Source organism: Meriones unguiculatus, chromosome 8 (assembly GCF_030254825.1).
Source record: "Meriones unguiculatus strain TT.TT164.6M chromosome 8, Bangor_MerUng_6.1, whole genome shotgun sequence".
NCBI lineage: Eukaryota > Metazoa > Chordata > Mammalia > Rodentia > Muridae > Meriones > Meriones unguiculatus.
In genome coordinates, this window is record NC_083356.1 from 21,107,574 (window position 1) to 21,130,033 (window position 22,460).

General features: G+C 47.6%; 1 protein-coding gene across 1 annotated transcript in view; it reads left to right on the forward strand.

The window, feature by feature from the left end:
• Enthd1 (ENTH domain containing 1) overlaps window positions 1-14,572 on the forward strand; it is a 107,425-nt gene extending 92,853 nt beyond the window's left edge. The window contains exon 8 of the mRNA XM_021640342.2: window positions 13,961-14,572. Coding sequence (XP_021496017.1) covers window positions 13,961-14,541 — 581 coding nt within the window. The 3' untranslated portion in view covers window positions 14,542-14,572. The remainder of the gene's footprint in view (window positions 1-13,960) is intronic.
• Window positions 14,573-22,460: the final 7,888 nt, after the last annotated feature.

The following is a 22,460-nucleotide window of genomic DNA, read 5'->3' on the forward strand; positions in this document are numbered from 1 at the left end:
ACTGGCATTAACTGAGGCTTCCAGTTAGACACGTAGGTAACACGTGAAGGGAATGTGTGCAGAAGTGGTTTTTTAAATGTGTACAAGCACATATGTGCACAGCTGTGTATGCATTCCTTAAGGCTCTAGCCTACCTGTACCAAATGGGGCAAGGGACCATGTCCTTTCTCTGTTTTTATAAATATCATGAGGCTGGTCATAGCAGGACATACCTGTAATCCCAGCACTCTGGAGCAAAGGAAAAGAAATGAGTTTAAGACAAGCAGGGCTGTATAATAAACCCCTATGTAAAACAAAACAGAATGAAATAGGCTGCAGTATTATTTAGATCCTGTGATAGAGGCTCAAGCCCAGCTGTTGACTGCCAGATATTAAATCTTACATTATGCAATTATGCTTTTCTTTTCAAAGTTAATTAGTAAAAGAATAGTTTGTTTGCGTATGAATTTTTCAAAAGCTAAGTGTTGGCTTTGTTGGGTGTTTCTGTATGATAATGCTTACCAACTCATATAAATTCAAAGATTTCAACCTAAATCTTTTCAGCAGCTTCAAACACAGATCAAAAGTGCATATAAACTAAAACAATGGAAGCCAGCACGTAAAAATACATATAAATAAAGACGATGGAGGTAGCGTGTAGGGGTGAAATGAACTGACCTTGGTTGCAAGTGCAGTGAATAATAAAAGAGTCTCTTTGAAAAAGAGATTTCAAAGATTAGTCTATTTAAAACATTTTTGGTATTGAATCACCTAAAGGTAGTAAAACTGATGCTTAGGGTTGACAAGATGGCTCTGCCTGAGTTCAGTCCCCAGGAGCCCACACAATGGAAGGAGAGCACCTTCTCCTGCATGTTTTCTTTTGACTTTAGTGCACACCATGGCACAACTGTGCATTCACACGATGGATGGATGGATGGATAGATGGATGGATGATAAATTAATAAAATATAATTTTTAAAATTTGCTTTGTCATCAAATTAACTCTCCTGCCGAGACTGCTTGTCGAGGAAGCCCCAGCTAACGCTGTGCCGTGGTGGCCTCTGGCATGGCTGTCCTCTGAGAAGCTGCTGTGGTTATAGAGCAGTTCACAGACCACCCAACCCCACCTCTTTTTATCCATCTAGAGGCTTTGGGACCTGGGAGAATGGAACCAATAAATGAGTCAGACTAAAGTCTCCGGCAATAGCTAACTTTACTCAGAGCATCAGGCAGTCTGTATTGTACGGGTTAAAAAGAATCACACGAGTAAAGCGTATAATCACAAAGACAAGCCACAGGTGGCAAAATCATGTTTTTCACAGAGGCGTTTAATTGAATAACAACAGCGAGCAATAATAAGTAATCTGAAATAAACTCACTCCGATCTGCTACATCTGGGAGGAGCAAAAAAAATCAGCATTCCAAGAACCCATGTTTTGAAGGAACTGAGGTCATAAGACTCTTGTCTTATTTTTCTCGGAGTTTTCGTACAAGCACTCAGAATTATCCTCACATGACTCCACGCTTGGACCATGTTCTGATACCCCTCCAACGTAAAAGCTGAGAAAATACTAAAAGCTTGTTTGACTTATCAGAAGACCTCCAAGGGAGAAGCATGGTGGGTCTGGATCCCAGGACAAGCAGTATTTTGATGAGTCCATTTGACCTCAGTCACTCTTCTCCTTGGGTCAGAAGCAGGCTCCCAGTCTCACAGAGCTTTGGAGACAGAGTGTGAGTTTGGGGTTCCAAAGCATCTCAGAGCCCAAAGTGGCTCAGGGCCAATGAGAGAACAGGGAAACTGCAGAGAAGGAATTCTTTGTCTCTAAAAGTGCACGCAGCAAAGCCGTGTCTAGAGAGAGAGAAACTAAAGCAGGTGGGAGGGGCTTCTTAGAGACCAGCAACAAGCTAAGCAGAGCCTCTGATAACCATCAGATGCCTGGAGACAGACAGCATTCCAGGAAGATGCGCCTGTCATTCAGCTGGGCCCTGGGGACCTGACAGACTGCCATTCAGAGCTACGTTCCAGGAAGGACGGCACTAGAAACAGCACCGTCCTTACAGGCAGAAAATCCATGCAGAATCTAGAACACAGTGACTGCCTCGGGTTCTAATTGGCGTCTCGAAGACAGACCTTTTTGTGAAAGAGAAAGAGAGAAAGAAAAAGAAAGAGAGAGAGAAAGAAAAAGAAAGCAAAAGAAAGGAAGGAAAGAAAGAAAGAAGAAAAGAGAGAAAGAAAGAAAAAGGAGAGAAAAAGAAGAAAGAAAGGGAAAGAGGGAAGGTCAAATTGGAAAATTAATATAGAATACTAAAACTATATTTAATACAAAAGAAGGAAAGGAAGGACAAAAATCAAATGAGTGAAACCAAATAGTGGGGCTGGGGTGAATAGCATATGCAGTGGAAGCCTGAGGACTGGAGTTGGATGTCCAGCAGCCATGTAAAAAGCTATGTGTGGCCTGCCCTTATAGTCCCGGTGCTAGGGAAGCAGAGACAGCATTGCCCAGGACAAGCTGCCTCAGTAGACTAGTGAATTGGCAAACTCCAAGTTCAGCAAAATGTCCTGGCTCAAAACAATCAAGTGAGGAACGATCTAGAAAGACGTCTCACATCAATCTCTGGTCTCCTTGTGAGAATAGAAGTGCATGGACACCCTCACACACGCAAATACAAAAACTAGCACTCAACTTTAAAAACTTAAAATGTAAAGTGTATGTCCTCCACCTACAATGGGATTAAGTTAGAATGTGATAATAAAGTTCTCAGAAAAGCCCTAAATATTTGGCCCCTTACTTCTAGATAAGCTGTGAGATGAAGAAGAAATCAAAAGTTAAGTGAGGAAATGTTTCTAACAGTGGCTGATTAAAAGGAAGACAGTGGGCGGGGCTGTAGCTCAGGGCAGGGCTGTAGCTCAGGGTAGAGCACTTGAGCCTGCTGGAACCCAGGTTCAATCCCCAGCACCACAGGGGAAAGGAAAGATGGACAGGGCATAGCTACAGATCCTATAGAAATGTCAAAGATTATAAGAGAAAATTATGTTCTCAGTGGCTTTGGCTCCTTAGTTGGAATGGGTAAGCTGGTAAGTGACCTGAGATGACCTTTGCCTTTGTTAAAGGTCATAGGTAAGTGAGAGATATGGGTGCATGTGTGTGTATGTTTCCATGTCAAAGGTGTATGTTATATTGCATATATGTATATGTATATATACATATATGTTAAGGGCATATATGTATATATGTATTAGGGAAATACATACATACACAAACATATATACCTGAGTATATGGCCCCAAACGTCTTAGAAACAATGCCTCCATCCCACGTAGTTTTACTGGCATATTCCAGGGAGGAGAAACAGCAGTCTTCCACCCATTCTTTCTGAATACTGACAGGGCATTACCCCATCATTTCATGAAGAGGGCTAATCTGCTACCCAGGGCTGACAAACAAAGCAAGAAAAGTAAGTTAGAAAACATCATAGATTAGCTTCAAATGCAGAAATTCTTAAGCTGTTCGCAAATCAGATCCAGCAAGATCCAAGTGCCAGAGTGCCGTGACCCAGAGGGAGTCTTCCCAGCACTGCAGCTTTGGCCTGACGTCTGAAAGCGAGTCTCGGCGATCCACCACATTAATGGAATAAGATTTAAAATGATAGAATTATCTTGATTCATGTAGAAAATTGATACAATTCCACATTCAATTATGATTATAAAAAATGTAAGCAAATTAGGAACAAAAAGGAACTTCCCTCAAGCTGATAACGAGTGTATTTTAAGATTCGACTGCAGACATAATTAGTGATGAAAGAGCGAAGCTGTTTGACTGGATCAGCACGGAGGGACGCATGTCTTTCTGCAACCCTTTATTCAGCAGTGTGTTAGAGGGCGCAGTCAGGCAGACAGGCCATAAGAAAAGATAGAAGACACGAATACTGGAGAGGAAAAGATAGCATTGGCTTTGTTCCGCGATAATATGATTCTTCGTGTAGAACCCCCATCCCCACCCCAAAAACTGCCAAAAATAGTAGCTCGGTCTAGCAAGAGCTCAGGATACAAGGTCAATGTACAAAATGAACGACAACCAGGTGCTTCTTGAGGCACCCAGATAACAGAGCAAGGGTCTGTCTGCAGACAGAATAGAAGCTGTGGTACCTTCGCCAGATAAGGACAGTTAGAAGTTAGAGTTAAAGGGACTGGAGAGACGGCTTAGTAGTTGAAAGCCTGATGCTGTTGCAGAGGGCCAAAGTTTCCTTCCTAGAACCCAAATTGGGTAGCTCCCAGCTCCCTGTGCCTACAGCTCCAGGGGACCCAATGCCATCTTCTAGCCGACTCGAGCACCTGCACAGACATGGCATACATAGACACACACAAATACAAATAAAATCTTTTTTTTTTAAAGTAATTGAAAGTAAAGGAATAGTGTTATTTACATTAATGGCACTTCAAAAAAAAAATCTTGTGCTGAGGGCTGGGATGTGACCCAGTTGGTAGCATATAGCTTAGGCTGGGTTCTATCCTCATCGTGAGCACTGCATAAACCAGGCATGGGGGTACACACCTGTAATCCCAGCACCCGGGAGGTGTGGACAGAAGTTCAAGATCCTCCTCAGCTTAGTGGAAGATATCCCGGGATACATGAGGCCTTGTCTCGGAAAAGCTGAAACAGCCTCCACGCTGAAAGCTACGATCCGTGTCTGAGAGCAGGTGGAGAGGTACCCCGGCGTTGAGGTTGGTGACCCTGGTCAAGATGCACTGCTCTGTGGCCACTCTGCTCACTCAGGGCAGCCCCCAAAGGCTGTGGCTGGCAGGAGGGGTCTTGGAAATCAACATATTGAACCCTGTAATCTCCATCGGAAAGTAAAGCATAAAAAGTTGCCCAAATTTTGAAAGCAGAACTGTTCAAGATGTATCCTAAATCAAGACACCTATAGTACATATATTGGAGAGGACAGGAGCATCGATTTCATAGTGTGAAACTCTTAAAGCTGTTAGCGTGCTGGCCCTGGGTGGGAGGGCCTGGCCGTCAGTCAGGGTGACTGGCTGAATAACAGAGTTAATCTGTCCCTCCAGTCTCTGCCGGGGAACTTAATCTGCCTACTCCATTTCTTACCCATTCTTAGTTATAATCTATATTTGATTTCTTTAAAAATTCATTTGGACTTTAATTTCTCCTTCCAATTTTGTTAATAGAAGGGAGAGATGGGTAGGTAGGTGAATGATAGATGGAGAGATAGATAATATATTTATGTGACATTGATAAATTTTACACTTACTGCCAACTGTTAAAATGTCTGTTACTAAGTTAGCGTTAAATTATATTTGTATTAGTCGCTAATGTCAATTTATTGCATCTGTCTATGTATCTATGTCTGTCTATCTATCTATCTATCTATCTATCTATCTATCTATCTATCTATCGTGGATATGGATGTGCGTAGGTGTGCATATGCCGCGGCTCAATTATGGTGGCCAGAGGACAAGCTGTGGGCATTAGTTCTCTTTTTGCTCTATGTGGGTCTCAGTGATAGGGCTCTGGTTATCAGGCTTCGCAGCAAGTGCTCAGCCAGCGAGCCATCTCAGCAGCCCGGAGAACCCCAATAGAAAAGACACTGTGAATTCGATAAAGGATGATGGCAGGGTTCCCAGCACTGGAGGGAGACTGGAGAATAAATCACACCTTAAACCTCACCATGAAGCCGAAATAGGGCTCCTCATTAGCTGAGCAGCGTTCCCGTGATAGCATAGGCTCTCCGAGTCAGACCGTCTGCGTTTATGGTCCCAGTTCCTCTGCCGCTTAGAGTGTGGCACTGGGTGGGGCACCTGGCCTCTCTGCATGCTAGAGCCTTGTCTGTGGGACAGATGGTGATGGCTCTGTCACATGGAGTTCAGAGGAGCAAGGCCCTCCTAAGGGGACTTGGTACTCAGCACATGCACTCACTGCTGTTACTCAGAAGCGCGTGTGCTGAGAGCCGCCCTTCAAGACCAGATCTCTCTGTTGGCATCCTTCTCGGGCCTTCTCAGGAACAGCTGCAGCCTGTCTTAGCTGGGGTTTCCATTGCTGCAGTGAGACACCATGACCAAAAGCAAGTCAGGGAGGACTTGATTTTATTTCAGCTTCTGCTTCCAGGTAACAGTCCATCCCTGTGGGAAGTCAGGGCGGGAACCTGGAGGCAGGAGCTGATGCACAAGCCATAAAGGTGGGCTGCTCACTGGCTTGCTCTCCGTGGCTTGCGCAGCCTGCTTTCTTGTAGGATCAGGACCACCACCCCAAGGATGGCCCCACCCACGATGGGCTGTGTCCTCCCCGACAAATCACTAATTGAGAAAATGCCGTATAGCCACAATTTATAGAAGCGTCTTCTCCTTTGAGGCTCCCTCCTTTTAAATAACTCTAGCTTGTGTCAGGTTGACACTACACCAGCCAGAACAACTGACCCCTTGTCATCTTGACACACAAACACATCACTTTTCAATTAGAACCTTTCCTTTCTCTTTATCCCCAAGATGGCACATTAATATTAATATCAGTGTGAAACACAACTTTAAAAGTCCCATAATCTTTATAAATTCAAACACATTAAAAGTTCAGTCTCTTTGAAAATCCAAAATCTCTTTTAAAAGTTCAAAGTCTCTCAACTGTGTGCTCGGGGACACCTGTGCTGGCAGCTCGGCAAGATCTAGAATAACCTCTGAGATAAACCTCGGCGTGCCCGTGGCGAGTTTCAGATCGGGTTAATTGAAGTGGAAAGACCCACCCTAGGCGCGGCAGCCCTGCTTCATGGGCTTGGATCCTGGATTGGATGAAAAGGGAAAGGGGAGCAGAGCAGCAGCGCCCATCACTCTCTGCTCCCTGACTAGGGATGCCACGTGACCAGCCTCCTCACACTGCTGCCACCGTGACCTCCCTACCATGATGTGCCCTGAGAAAACCCTTCCTCTGGAGTTGGTCACAGCACCAACAAAGGAACTAAAGACTCCTGCAGAGCCTGCGGGGTTTGGAATGGTTAGAGAGATGGAGTGCCTCCCGGCAGAAGATGCTGAGGAGACACTGATCCTGCCAGAGCAGACTCCTGGGGCCTCTGCAACACAGCTCTGTTCTCTAGGAACTGCAGCCTGGTGCAGGATAAGATTTACCTCTCACAGGCTCCGGACGAGGCCAGCAGAAGACAGCCCCTGGCCGCCCCCTGTGTTGGGGAAGAGGGAGCCTGGCATGCAGCCTGCCTGACTGCCTAACAGACAGCACTGCAATCAATGGCAGCAGTGCAACTGCAACCCAGGCCACACAGAGCTGAGGACCACAGCGTCTGACATCCAGTCCTGATGGCAAAGGAGTGCAAGTTAGCAGATGAGGCACAGAGCACAGCGGAGTGGCAAGGTGGTGGGGATCTGAGGAGAAAGGAGACAGCGCTGACTCGGGCGGGGGAGGGGGCACAGATGGGCCGCTGGTCCTGCAGCCTCAGCAGGGCTCCTGTGGCTGCCTAAGAGTAATGGGAGGCTTGGATATGAGCGAGATGGCTGAAAGCAATCTGGGAACCAAGACTTGCAAGCAGGACAGTTCTGAGCACCGCCTTGTTCTGGTGGCTGCAGGTCACAGTGGTTGAGGAATTCAGGAGACACACCTGAGGTGGGCGTCTCCTCTCCACAGACTGACAGCTGGGGATGCTGGAGAACGAGGAAGCTCTTGTCTTCTGATTTTAAGAAGTGCTTATGTGAAGGCTCCTGGTCTGACACCATGAGCTCTCTGGAGTAAAGAGCTGAGCAATTAAAAAACGCTTGCACATGTGTGTCTTGGTGATCTCAAAGGGGGAGGAGGTGCCACCTACACACTTGAAAACCCTCCCGAATGCCAGCTTCTTCTGACATTCTGTACAGGAGAACGACCCCGGGGCAGCCCACTGCCTCACCTCAGCTTGATTCGGTTACTCTCCATAGCTCAGACTACTGTTCCCAATCATCCGTTTCCTCATCACACTAAACAGACAGGGAACTTGGGGGTGCTGGGACAGTGCCCAGCAGGCAGTGTTCACCCTGCCCTCAGGTCACAGCCGCCTGGTGTGTAGTCTCTAGGGGTGAAGAGCCTGCTCTCCATTCTGATGTGGGACAGCAGGCATGTGCTCTGGCCTCAGCCTGTTTCTGACTTTGGTCCACGGTTGTTCTGCGCGGCTCTTTCCTGGTTCGCCTCTGCTGGTGAGATAACCAAATGGGTGTAGCAGAGCCAGGAACAGAAAGATAAATTTTTCCCTTTAAAAAGTGGGGCAACCTGGGGACAGGGAGATGGTTCAGTGGGTAGGGCACCTGCTGCTGCACAAGCATAAATTCAAATTCCTAGCACCTGTGTAAAAAGCCAGGCATGGCTACACTCATCTGTAACCCCAGCCCTGGGGCAGCAGAGACAGGAGGATCTCTGGGGCTCCCTGACCAGCCAGCCTCAGAGAATAAGACAGAGCAGCTGAGAAGGACGCGTGCGCACACGCTAATGCAGGCGACACACACACAAACACACACACACCTGTACATCGGTGCATTTTTTTTTATCTTCCCAGAGTTGCGCAGCTGCCCACATTCCAGAATAGTTCCGTTGCCTCAGAGAGCCCGATGCCCTGAACAGGCCCTCTCCCATCTCTCCCTAGCCGCTGGCCACCACCGCCTCTCCAAGCCTGTGTGCTGCCTATTCTGGGCACTCCACAGACACACCATCATCCCATAGGAGGCACCTTGTCGGCTTCCTTCTCTCAGCACGTTTTGAGGGTTGTAGCGTGCGTCAGTCCATCCCTCCTCGAGACCAGATGGTATTCCATTGTGCAGATAACAGGCTACTGACCCGTTTATCAGGCAGCAGACATTTTAGTTGTTTCTGCTTTGAACATTATAAATAAATCCTTTGCAAACATTTGTATAAAATGTTATGTTCCTTACCCATGGGAGGGGGGGAAGAATGACAGTTTGTGTGTATTGTTCACTTGGAAGTCATTGCATGCCATCCGGGAACACTGAAAGAGATGAACTGAGGAGTGAAAAGGAAATCTGTGTTTAGACATCCAGGGGCTGGTGCTCCTGATAAAACACATGTACGCTCATGCAGGATTTTACTTTTTTTTTTCATCTTTGCAGCATAGTTCTAAATGCCGCTTAAATTGAAAGCCATTATATCTTAATTAGCAGGTTTCCCACACTTACAGTGTAAATGGTTAAGAAAACACACCGGCAACGGGAATGAATTTGTCGGTGCTGCCTTGGAGCAGCTGAACTAGTCCGTGCGTGTCACAGGATGAGCTCTGAAAACACAGCCACTGACTGTATCTTATTGCGGCACTTGCTACTCAAAGAGGATGGATGCCAGCAGGGTGCCCACGCCGCTTCTGTGGGGCGCCAGTGCAGGGGAAGAGAAGGGGCAGCTGAGGAGAGCCCCAGGAGCAGATTGAAGGGTGCGGCACAGCTGCAGAGTGTTTGGAAACAAAAGGAAATTGGTGCGCAGCCATTAGCGCCGAGTGGCTTGACACAGGCACTGAGCCTGCAGATCAGAGCCGAAGGCCACGCGACACCGTCACTCAGCAGTGGAGGCACAGAGCCGCGGGAAGGTGGCCAGAGGAGGGGTTGCTGGTTTCTCCTTCAGAAACACCTGGAGCCTGGGAAGCTCAGCTTCTTTCAGCCCCACCTTGCTTCTGGTTCACTAGGTCCAAGAAAGGCACAAGCACCACATTTAGACAAGAAAACTACAAAGCAGCTATTTAAAAATAAGTTCTGTAATCCCAGCACTCAGGAGGCAGAGTTTGAGGGTACTCTGACGGACATAGTAAATTCCAGGACAGCCAGGGCAACTTAGAGAGACCAGAACTAAACATACAAAACAACAACAAAGCCACCACCACTACATCATCATCATCATCATAATAGAAAAAAATAAAAATGAGTTCTATCCTTGGGCTTCATCTTGAGGCAGTCACTTACCTTGAAGAGACACCCACCCTACAACTTTCAGAATTGGGGTCTGGAAATCTGGAGGGAGCAGTTGGTGGGCCTCTGAAATGAGAGCTCCAAGAGACAGTCAGGTTGTGCGGACTGTAACCAGAGGAACTGTAGGAATGAGTGAACAGGGCAAGCCAGGGGCTGGCACCTTCCCTTTTGACTTCGAGAACGCTGGTAGCCAGACCTTTCCTCTCAGAGCAGCAAATAGGAAGACTGTGAGGCCCCAGCCTGCCTCAGAAGAGCTGCTGGCATCTGTAGTTCCTTCAAATAACCCGCCCCAGTGACTGTTCACTGGGCCCCCAAGTTGGCACCTCACACTATTTTCAAAGCTCCTGTCAACTTTGACCCCCTGTTATTAATCAGGCAGACACGGAATGGGAGCTCCTGGAAAGGCCTCTCACATGGAATCGTGTGGGAACACGATGGAGGATACTGCATGATTAAAGGAAAAGAAAATACTTTAAAAATGTTTCTTCAAGATGCCTAAAAGGTAAGAAAGTACGATGTATCTATGAAACAAGAACAGGCTGTTTTGAAAATTTCTGAGAACAACAAAAAACCTCTTCAAAATTAAAAATCTCTTGCAGAAAGAAGAAATTCACCAAAAGGATTGGAAGTTAAGGCTCACAAAACCTCCAAGAAGTAGGGCAAAGAGACAACATTAAAGAGAGAAGGGGGGAAATAGAAAGAGGGCTGGCAAGATGCTTCAGCCCATAAAGACACTCCCCCAGGCGAGCCTGAAGAAACGTGGATAGGGAGAATGGATCATGTGAAGTGGCCTCTGACCTCTCCACACACACGCTGTGGTGCGCACACACACTAATAATAATACTTGAAAAAGAGGGCTAGAGAAATAGCTCCACGAAGGAGCAGACTTCGGATCCCCGGAGCAGGGATGAGGTGGCACACACCTGTGATCCTGGTGTGTCTGTTCTGAGATGGGAGATGGAGAGGGATCATCCTGGAAAGCCCACAGACCAGCCGGCCTGAGCCCAGCGGTCAGCAAGCGGCCCTGGGTCACGGTGGAAGGAGGGCACCCTCAGCCCAGAGTGTCCTCCCACCCCCACAGGACCGCAGTGGCACACACGCACCAGCCGCTCTAACGTACAGTCAGGGGCTCGGAGGGAGAGAGAGAGAGCGAGGACACGAGGGGCCAGAAGCTCACTGACGGAAGCCTTGAGAAAACATTTGAATCTAAAGGAAATGAGTTGCCTGATTAAAACTCGCTTTCGATTGACCTGAGTCAATGAAAATTGCCCCGCTTCAGTGCACAGCATCGAGGATCCAGAGTACTGGAGACGGAGAGGAAATTTACTAATACCTCAGAGACGCAGCAGGCCCTGTGCCATGAATAAGAATTAGAAGAGCGGGGCTGGAGAGATGGCTCAGCAGTTAATGCACCGGCTGCTCTTCCAGAGGACTCCGGTTCAAGTCCCAGCACCCACGTGGCGGCTCACAACCATCTGTAGCTCCAGTTCCAGGGGATGGGTGCTCTCTCCTGGCCTCCACGGGCATCGGGTCTGCACCTGGTGCACAGACATGCATACAGACAAAACACCCAAACAGGTAAAATGAAAAGAAATCTTTAAAAAAAAAAAAAAAAAAGAATAGAATGGCTACGACTTAACTCAATACTGGAAACCGGAAGACAGTGGAAGTTGGCTTTCAAGAGTTAGTGGTCAAACAAGCGCCTTGTTCTTGCGAAGACCTGAGTTTGCATCCACAGAGCTCACATCAGCTATGCGTGGTAGTGAACTCTGTAATCCCGGTGTCCTAGGAAGAGATGGGAGGAGAGTCCCCAGACTCTCACAGGCTGGGTAGTCCAGTGTACACAGCTGTGAACAAGAGACCCTGCCTCAAACAAGGTGGAAAGGTAAGAACCGGCATACACACACACACAGATACACTGACACAGAGAAGAGAGATTTTTTTTTTTAAGTCCAAATGAAAAGATTTTTCTGCCTAAAATTCCTTACACAAACTGTCACTAAGCCTGAAGGTAGAAAGAACATTTTTAGGCATGAATATTCCAATGTCTTTGCCTCTCGGGCCGCCTTGTCATTGGCCTGCTGGTGATTGCACTATCCTCTAATGAGAGCAAAATAAGGAAGAGGGGCCACAGAAGCTGGAGAGCAGAGAGCCAGCCCAAGAGGTGAAGGATGCAGCAGATGACAGCTGGGCCCCAGCACAAAGCACGTGAGCGCATGTGAGGCTCTCGTCACCCACACGCCCACTATCATGGCGCACCCCCACCCCCACCCCCGGCCCCAGTACAGAGGCTAGATTAGCCTGACCCAGATTCTCCCACGAGCGCGCTGGCCTTGACCATGCGCAGCTGAGTCCCTGCTTTCCTTTCATCCCTGTTGCCCCACCAGCTGAGAATACTCTTGGCATCCAAAACCAAGGTTTGTGATTGGAACCTTCCCTGAGAACTGGAGATAGGCCTGAAGAGCTTAGAGGCAAAAAATAGAGAGTGGCCACCTGCCCTGGCCATTTTTATAAGTTCCAGTTTAGTTCAGAAGGGACATGAATATGTAGTGAAATCCACCAACAAAGCTAAGTCTCCCCGTGCTGAGTGGCAGGCTTCGGCCTCCCTGCTGTGCGCCTGGCTGAGTAAATCTTTAAAGCAGCAAGTTCAGAGCGAATCACAGACATCCGAGGACTGGCTTTCACCAGTTTGTACCATATATCCAAAAATAAATCCAAGTAGGTATTCCAAGAGGGGGGGGGGAAGTCCTGTGTCCAAAAACCCTTGGATAAGATGCTTGAGGGTGGGGGGGTGTAGCTCAGTGGGCAGAGCCTAGCATCCATGAAGCTCCGGGTTTGATTCCCAGCCCCACATAAACATAGTGTCCTGAGACACCTGTAACCCCAGCACTTGGGAAACGGAGGCAAGAGGATTGGAAGTTCAAGGTCATCCTCAGCTCCACAGTGAGTCTGAGGCCAACCTTGGCTACATGAGACCCTGTAAAAGAAAGAACTGTAGATTTTTTATCATTTTAAATGTGCTCCTGGACAGTTAATCTCCTAATGGAGGTATGATACGCAGTGGCCGGTCTCACTTGACCGCAGAGCCCTGTTTTTATAAAACACCTGCTGGGTTTTTTAAGAGTTCTTTTATTTGTGTAGGTGTTTAACCTGCATATATGTCTGTGTACATGTGTGCCTGGCGCCCACGGAGGGCAGAAAAGGGTGTCACATATACTGGAACCAAAGTCCGTGAGGGTTGTGAGCTGTCATGTGGGTGCCAAACCCAGGTCCTCTGCAAGAGCAGCAAGTGCTCTTAACCACCCACCAAGCCATCTCGCCAGCCCCGGCACCTGCTGTCCTAAGGAACACACTCAGGATGGTCTGGGAAACTGAAGTCAGTAAGAAAAGATGTTTAATAGGATTTTGTCCGAAAGGCAATGAAATTGTTGTCAAGTCTTTTAATTTTATGAAATGGGCTGTGAGTGCTTTTCCATGCCGCTTCAGATCCTTGGTGAGAAGAATGGGTGCGTGTGTGCTCCAGGGCTCCAGTCAAAGCTGGGTCGGGCTTAGGCTCACTTGTATGTGACCCCAGAGAGGAAAAGATTCATGCTACTCGCTGGAGTCGCTGCAGTTTATTTTGTTATAACAATGTCTGTATGCGGGGAGAGATGAAAGACTACGTTAGGGCTTCCTCAGCCTCCCTGCTTCAGATGCCTACATAAAATGCTGGCAGGCGGCGGCAAAGCGTAGCAATGTCCCTTCATGGACGAGGTACAGTAGTGTAAAAATATGCCGGGCGGAGTTTGGAAATCAAGATGAATATTGCTCATTCTATTTTAGGTTTATTTCTGAGGCATTGTTGGTGTATAACACATCTCTAGATTTGTCCACTTCCTGTTTTGGGTTTTCAGGTTTATGAGTTTTTAACTTTGAAAAGTCAAACTGGTTTGGGACCTTCCAACCTGTCTGTGTTTACACGGCACAATTATTCTAGCCATTACTCTTGTTTGTATGTTATATAAATCTCTGTCTCTCTCCGTTCTGTTTTAGTCTCCACCACCTCTGAGGCCACATCTTCCTTTTCTACTCTGTCTGTGTCGTCTCCTGACTCAGCTCAGCCAGAGAAGTCAGCTCGTCACTTTCCCTCGGTGTTGAGCAGCCCTTCCTTCTGGACTCTGCCCCAGCCACAGTCGCCCCCTGCCCTCATCACGTGCAAAAATAAGGCATCCGGGGTTTGCCAACCCTGTGCTCCCAGGGGCACAGCGTCTTCAGATGATGAGGACTACCTTAATCTCCCAGGCAGCTCCGATTCAGCTACCAAGTCAGTTCCCATTCCCGGCAGCAGTCGGGCGGCGTTTTCCACCCCAGTGAGGGCCCACTTCCCTTTGACATCCCAAGCTAGCTGCCAGGCGAGCAAAGGCTTGCCCATGGAACCTGAGACCCATTCCATCCACACCCTTCTGGGCGAGGTGAAGAGTGCCGTGGTTCGACTCCACGAGGACCTGAGCCTGGTGATCCAGGAACTTGCTGTCATCAACAGCCACCTAGGCAGCCTGAGTGGCAGCAGCCCACCAGCCATTGAGACCCTGCAGAACCCCCAGTCTTCCCGGGGGAGCCCAGACCCTGTCTAGGCATTTTGCTGGAACACAATGGTTCCACTGCCTACAGACCTAGAAGTTTAAGACTTCAGAGGTCCCCATGGCTCTGGGGACAAAAAAAGCAACGACTTAATTTTCTTCATTGTCCAGTTTATTAGCATATCTTTCAAACTGACAAAGCCATCTGGGTACTGCTTTTTTTTTTTTTTTTTTTTAAGAGAAAGATGTCGCTTTTGATCATTTCAGGTTTAGGCATTAGTTCCTTTGAAATGAAAGAGTATTTCTTTCTTTCTTCATGTTTTCGTACTCTATTCCTAGTGAGTTAAGCCTTAGTGAAAGTTTTGGGGAGACTTTAAGGTGCAAAGAGCTGTTGGAGAGTTTTGAGGTTAGCAAGTGTGCCATGAGAAACCCTGGGTACCACCCCCCCCCCCCAGTGCTGCGGTGGGCCTGCTCACAAGCTTCTGCCTGAGCTCTCGATCTTTCAAGCTGAGGCCCCACAGGTCAGGGGCCAGAAGCCTCCTCAGCTGCCACACAGCCAAGAGTGACGCCGAGCTCGCACGTGTGTTTATGTTGATTGCAAAGCGTTTGGGTGCATTCCCTTCTCCAGTATTTCACAAATAAATGCGATGTTTTCAATTTACTGTATCTTTTTTAAAATTTATTAAAGCAACTTTTCGAAGAAAAGTGCCGTGTTTACTTTATAAACAAGAATGACCCCGGTCGGAGTATTACAGACCAGCTTCCCACCTGGTGCAGGCTGGAATCATGCGGAAGCATTCGTTTGGTGGTTGTTTGTGGTACTGGGATGGAACCCAGAGGCTCACACGCGCCAGGCAGGTGCTCTGCCACCTTGCTTAAGGCAGGGTGCTTAAGGCAGTGTCTGCTGTGCCCATGGTAGATGGCCCGAGAGATTCTGGGCAATTCTTCTCTTTCCACCTCCTATCTTACCATGGGAGTGCTGGACACCTCAAACAAAGCGGAAGGAGAACCAGCTCCCAGAAACTGTCCTTTGACCTCTACCTGCCCGTGCTGGCAGTATGTGCCCTCACTTACACAAGTAAATAAAGCTTTTTAAAGGGACCAATGAGATGGCTTACGTATGATCTGCTTCATAGTTTTCTCATAGGTTAATGCTTCTTGAAGATAATGTCTTTTATAGCTTTTCTCTTTTTTTTCTTCACATTTTTACTTCTTGGCTTGTGGGGGTGTGTACACACAGTACGTGTGAGGGTCAGCAGACAACCTAGAAGACTTGGTTCTCTCCTTCCACCATACATAGGCCCCAGGGATTGAAGTTGGGTTGTCAGGCTGGGCTACAAGCCTCTTTGCCCACTGGACCATCTCACTGGCCCTCTTGCAGGTACTTTCAAGCATATCTTCGCTAAGAGAATAGTAAGCAGGTATTCCTACTACTGCATGTAGAGTTCTTGCTGTTATGGTGGGGATACAGAGTTAACTAGGAGATAGGCTAGTGGGTAACTGAGTCTGCACCCCATGAAGTGTAAGAAACTGAGATGTATTTCACATTACCACAAATCTTGTCCTTTGAGGGCCACAACTTAACAAGGCCAAACAGCTCTCCCCTACCTCTATAATATTTTCCTCACAGGGAAACCCCACCCACAACTTAACAAGGCCAAACAGCTCTCTCCTACCTCTGTAACATTTCCCTCACAGAGAAACCCCATCCAGTACCTGCAGCAGATGCTGTGCCTCCATATCCTTCACTTTCCACATTGTTGGGACAAGAAGCAGTTTATGGAAAGAAGGGCTTATTTTGGCTTACAGTTCAAGGGGATGCAGGGCATGGGGGCCTTTGTTCACACTGTATCAGCAGTCAGGAACCAGAGTACCAAAAGGAAACTGGGCCAGCTATAAAGCCCCAGTGAGGCCCACTTCCCCCACACCCCTAGTGACCCCTAGTGACTTTCAGCAAGGCTCTACGTCCTAAAGATTCCACAGCCTTCCAAAACAGGGCCACCATCTGGGGACCAGGTGTTTGAATACATGAGCCTATGGAGGATATTACATATTAAAACCCCCAAACCCTTCTATTGTGTAGCAATTTCCTCCTAGATAAATCTTCATCTTGTAGGGAAGCTCCTTAACAGTCAGGATGTTCCATGGAGAGGTGAAACATTCCATCCTGGGGGAAGTTCATTATGCTCAGGAAGTCCCTGAAACTGAGCAGATTCACCACACATATATATAAGCAGTAAGGACTGCTGAGCAGTACTCTCAGACAAGCCGAGCTGTCTGGAAGAAGCAGAGACCAGCAGAGATGCCAAGAAAGGACACTCTTGACTATCCAAGCTACACATAGGCTGTGCACTGTGCTCCAGGTTCTCAGTTTTGTGAGCTGTCAGCCATGTTGGGGTGAGCCTTGGTAATGCAGCTCTCTTTTGTGAGGCCGAGGAGACATGCAACTGGAGGAGTTTGGCCTGGCGTTAAGAGTAAGGTCAAGGCTCGCCCAAACCCCACAAATCTTGTCTAGAGACCGTCAGGAATAGGACCATTCCTTCTCTGCTCTGGACCTACATGCGCTGGGACACATGTAGCCCTACAGACCCCGCCTCCGCCATCCCTGAGGTGGTTACACAGCCTGGCGGCCAGGTTACAGGATAAACCTCCTCCTTCCTTGTGAGGTCATGTCCAGCAAGCGCCTAGAATTCCTCCTCACGAAAATAAGGCATTCCCAGCACCCTGGCCCCGGCCAGTGATGTACACTCAACCCCAAATGCCTTTACCCAATCCAAAGGTTTAGATAGCCATTGTTTCCCCCAATTAAATGAGCTGTCTCACTGAAGCTGTCCCCTGAGAAGTCTTTTACTCACTGCCTGAAGTCTCCATCACCCGTGGCCATTCTTGCCTCACTGATCTGATCACAGGTCATCATACCATTAAGGGAGGAGGAGCATAGTAGGAGCAACAGTCTTTGAGTCATTGCTTCCCCTATAAGTAACCTCTCGGCCATATTCCTGTAAGTAACCCAATCAAACTCACTGGTTCACCAAGTTAGACTTCAGGGGCATCCTTGGTTTGGTCTGTTGTGAGTTGTCTGAGGTGAGTAGATGTTTGCTCATGGCTTCCCAGGAATACTGTCACATAACACCCTCTCTTCCAAATTCTTGGCAACCAAAATGTATTGTCTACCTCCGTGATATTTTATATAAATGATACTGTATATCAACAGAACCACACAGGCATCCATTCAGCCGGCTGCACTGCATCCCCAGCTCAGAGAAGAACCATAAAGCATGAAGGCCCCTGTCCGATTTCTGTCCTAAAGCATGCCGTTTCAGCCTTCATCCATGCTGTAGCACAGGTCAACACTTCATTTATTTATATGGTAAAGTAACATACATCGTATGTAGATACCACGTGCTGCTTGGCCATTAATCTTCTGGTTGTTAACATTTCCTTGCTGGTAGGAATGGTGCCACTGCAGACCCTTTGTGGACATATGATTCAGGTCCTGTCCTGGTCTCCTCTGCTCCTGTGATAAAATGCTTTAACTTGAAGGGATAAGAGGCTTATTTGGCTCACCCCAGTCCATCAATGCAGGGGAGTCAAGGGAGGAGTGTGAAGCAGCTAAGTCACATCACAGACAAGGGCAGAGAAAGAGCGTGTGAATGCTTGCCTGCTTGTACTCAGTCTCTGCTTTGGGATCCAAACCCAAGAAATTTTTAGGTGGGGGTTTTCCCACATTAAGTAAGATAATGAAGACAGTTCCCCCAAAGACATACCTTTCCCTTCATGCCAACCTCTTCTGGCTTCCTTCTGGAGCTCCACCACTAAGAGTTCTAGGCTATAGTAAGGACATTACTGCCCTCTTTGTGGCGGCTCAAACACTTCTCAGTTACACATTATTAAGAAAGAAAAGGGCTGGAGAGATGGCGCAGTGGTTAAAAGTACTTGCTGCTCTTACAGGAGACCTGGGTTTCCCACCTGGTGCCTTACAACCATCCCTAACTCCAGCTTCAGAGGATGCGGTACCCCCTTCTGGACTCAGCAAGTACCACGTACACATAACATACACACACGCATGCAGGCAAACACTCATACACACAAAATAAAAATGGAAGAAAAAGCGGTATAAAATAAAAATCCTCCAAGACACATCATCCCTCCTTCCCCATTTATACCCCCAAAGCTGCTGCATCAGGATATTAACCAGGGGACACCCACAAGTAACTGGAGGGTTACTACAACAAAAACCACTTTGTGAAACTCTCCTTTATCATGTGCTTACTAGATGGGTATTGCCACTCTCAGTTATAACTAGGTTCTACATAGCTCATATATTTTAATATAACCATTTGCTAATTAGTATAATTAATAAGCACTTACGTGAGTTTCTATTTAGCCAACTCTATTAAACCAGTAGAAAAGATTTGTCTTAAATCAAGAGAGGGTCTATTCTGATTGACTTTGCAATTATCTCATATTAAAAATACTTCATGAGATGTTATTCTCACGGTGTTTTCGCCTGAACTGAGGATCATATTGTAAAGCAGTTATAAACATACTTTACAGTTTGCTTACTGTCAAATTACTCATGTGCTCATTCTTTAAATATTTATAAAGCGCTGTTCGGCGTAGGCAGTTTGCCAGGCATCAGGACACAATAGTGAACAAGATGGATGAGTCCCTGTCAGAGTTTCAGCTCTGTGGCCGTGCGAATGGGCGAGTTGGTAGTTGCGGTGCAGCGTGCGGCTCTGCGGGGCACAGGGCGGTGAGGCAGGGATTTGTAGAGAGCACGGGCAGGATGAGGAGGTTAGAGGAACAGTCCATGCGGAATCTGGAAGAAGCAGAAAAGCACCAAGGAGAGGGAGTGCGGAGGACAGAGCTCGGAGCAGAAGGGAAAGGACATTACATCTGGGCGATATGACAGTGGAAGCCTGAATAGAGGATGCACCAACAGGAAGGTCAGGAGTTTGAGCACTTCCACAGTGACAGCACTGTTGGCAACAAAAAGGTTGGCCCTTTATACACTCAGAATAGTTCCAAGAAACATAGAAGGGGAACTGTACTGAAAATGTCACAGAGATTGAGGGGTGAGTGGCTTTCTCAGAACCATTTCCAGGCTGACAAAAATCGACTCTGAAGAGCTTTGGCAAAGGTCTTGGCTGAGTAACCTCCCCACCAAATGAACTCTCTGTGACCATGGTTTGCCCAGACGGTCACTGAGCCCTCCTATGTGACCTCAGTTTAGAAATCCAGGGACCGTCAGGAGCAACTCAGAGACTCTGTAACATGTTCAATATTCTGGGTGCTCTTCTCAAGGTTTTACTGTCTTTTCAGCAGTAAAAATGGGTTTTGAGATACGATAAAATAGGTTTAGAGATGTGGAACGGAGAGGTTTTTATTTCTTGCAGAACACCAAGGAGTTTGACGGGGCCAAGTACACTGTTTCGGCAGACGTATGGGCCTCCTCTTATCAGCAGGCAGGCTGGGGAAGAGTAAATTGGCTCCGAAGAAGCTGGGTTTTCAACATGATTTTGTTTGGTAATTTCAAATTCTGTTTTCTCACTGATGGTGCAGAAAGTTCCCAAAGATATGGTAATTACTGCAGAGATACGGCTGCTGGCGTTTGCAGCTACTCAGACGGTAAAATTCCGTTATAAAACACCACAATCTATGTGTTCGATGCTGATGCACTTCGGCACGCGGCCCCCACACTGTTTCCTATAGATTTGTCTGTGCCTGCGTGGGTGTGTGAGGGTATGCATATGTGTGTATGCATGTGTTGGGTGGGGTGGAAGCCAAAAGTCATCCTCAGGTGCTCTTCAGGACACCCTCCATCTTGTTTTTTAAGACAGGCTCTCTGGCCCGTGAGCCCTACCCCTCCTCCTGCCAATCTGAGGCGTACATCATTACACCTAGCTTTGCTGTCGTTTTTTTGACACTTCCGTACAGGTATACAACGTATTCTATTCTGCCTTCTTTCTTTCCCATTCCCATTAACCCTCCCCCCCCCCACTCCTAACTAGTTCCTTACCCAGATTCATGACTCTCCGATTTCTTTTGTGAGCCCTGTATTTTAACCAGAGCCATCTATGTGACCCCTGGATGAACCAGTCACTGGAGTCTCTGCGGGTCACTGATAGGCACACAACTGAAGAGAAGGACCCCCTGCGTTGGTTTGAATGAGAAATGCCTCCCCTGGGCTCGCTTTGTCTTCAACACTTGGTCCTCACTTGTGGTGCCATGTGAGGGGTTTTAAGAGGTCTGGCCTTGGGGGGGGAAGTATGTCATTTGGGAGCAGTTGAGAGTTGATAGCCTGGCTCCAATTCCAGTTCTCTCTCTGTCTCTCTCTCCCTCCCTCCCTCTCTTCTCTGTCTCTGTCTCACAAAAGTGTGAGCTCTCCTTTCCTTCTCTGAGTTGCATTGGCCTTGGTGCTTTGTGACAGCAGTAGAAAAGTAACTAAGACACCCACTCCCCAGAATCTATCAACAACCAAAAATAGTTCATCAGGGAGAGGTGGGGGCTCCTGAGCCCTCCTCCGTCCAGGCGTGAGTGTTGACTAGCCCATTCCAGACAGACCCGTGCAGCCAACCACAACAGTTGTGAGTTCCTGGTTGCAATGGCTGTTTAGCCCAGGAGATGGCATTTAACAACCCTCTTCCTACGCTCTGGCTCCTACGCTCCTTCCACTCCACCTCTGAATTATTCTCCGGGCTTTGCAGAAGATAGCGCAACTGTCTTAGTTAGAGATGAGCACTCATTTGTCACTTTTTCTCCGCACTTTATGCAGCCATGAGTCTCTGCCTTCAGCATTCACTGTTCACTGCGAAGAGGCTTCTCTAAATAAGGCTGAGGGAGGCGTTTGTCTGTGGGTCTAAACACAAGTATTTAGAAGGTAATTTGACAGCATGTCAACTTAGATAAACAACAGCACTCAGTTTCCCCCTGGGGCCTATGATTTCCCCCGCCGTGGACTTCTAGTCAGGCTGGTAGTAGCAAGCATGGGTTCATTCCTGTGGAGAAGGCCTCGAATCCAATCAGAGAGCGGTTGGTTATCCCGTAATCCTAGTGCCACTAGTGCAAAATGGACACACCTTGCCTGGCCTTGTAGTTCACAGGGGTCACCCCTGGGTAACACCATTGGTACCCTTTCTCTTCCAGTGGCCTGGGTAGCACCTTCTGGAACTGTGAAAGCTAATAATACATGGATTCTTAAAGCAGCTTTCTCAGACACACCCTGAAGCATGTCTCCCTTCAGACTTTAAAAATGTTTTAATAAATTACATCTTTAAATTTAGTTCCAAGATAGTAGGTTCCCATATGGCTTTTTCACACCTCCTTCGTTTTGGTTACTCCCCACCCCCATTCCCCAGTCACATCTGTCCCCTCCTTGGTTAAACCTTTCCGCCCGCCCCCAGTATTCCTGTGCCTGGCTTTTTCACGTGGGTTCTGGGGACTCAGTGTAGGCTCTCCTTCTACAGAGAAGAATTCCTGTCACACGACGAATGGGGAGAGAGCCCTGATCCACAACCTCAGCTGACCAGGATGACAGTATTACCAGAAGTGGCAAACACCCCCTGACGGGGCAAAAACATCAGAATGCTCAGGCACTGCTTTATGCAATAGTCTGTTGGGTCTATTCAAGTTCTCAAACCAATTACACAATCAGAAATCTAATCAATTATACTTGTCTTAACATTCCTGTACGTAATAGCCCATTTACTAGCTCAAAAGCTCTTAGCACATCCCAAAGTGATTAAAACCATGATTGGCAGAGGGAGGCTTCAGCTGGTCTGTGGCGATGATGGGCATCTTCAGATTACTGTCACCGAGTCAGTCAGCGTGAGTGCAGAGGTGACAGTGTCGGGAAAGCTGTTTTTTAAAGGTGTGGTCATGGTTGTTCATAGAGAGCGCCCAGCAGTACCAGCCCCATAGAGGGAAGCTAGGTTTAGGAAGTACTGTGAAGAGGGCAGTGGGAAGCCTTG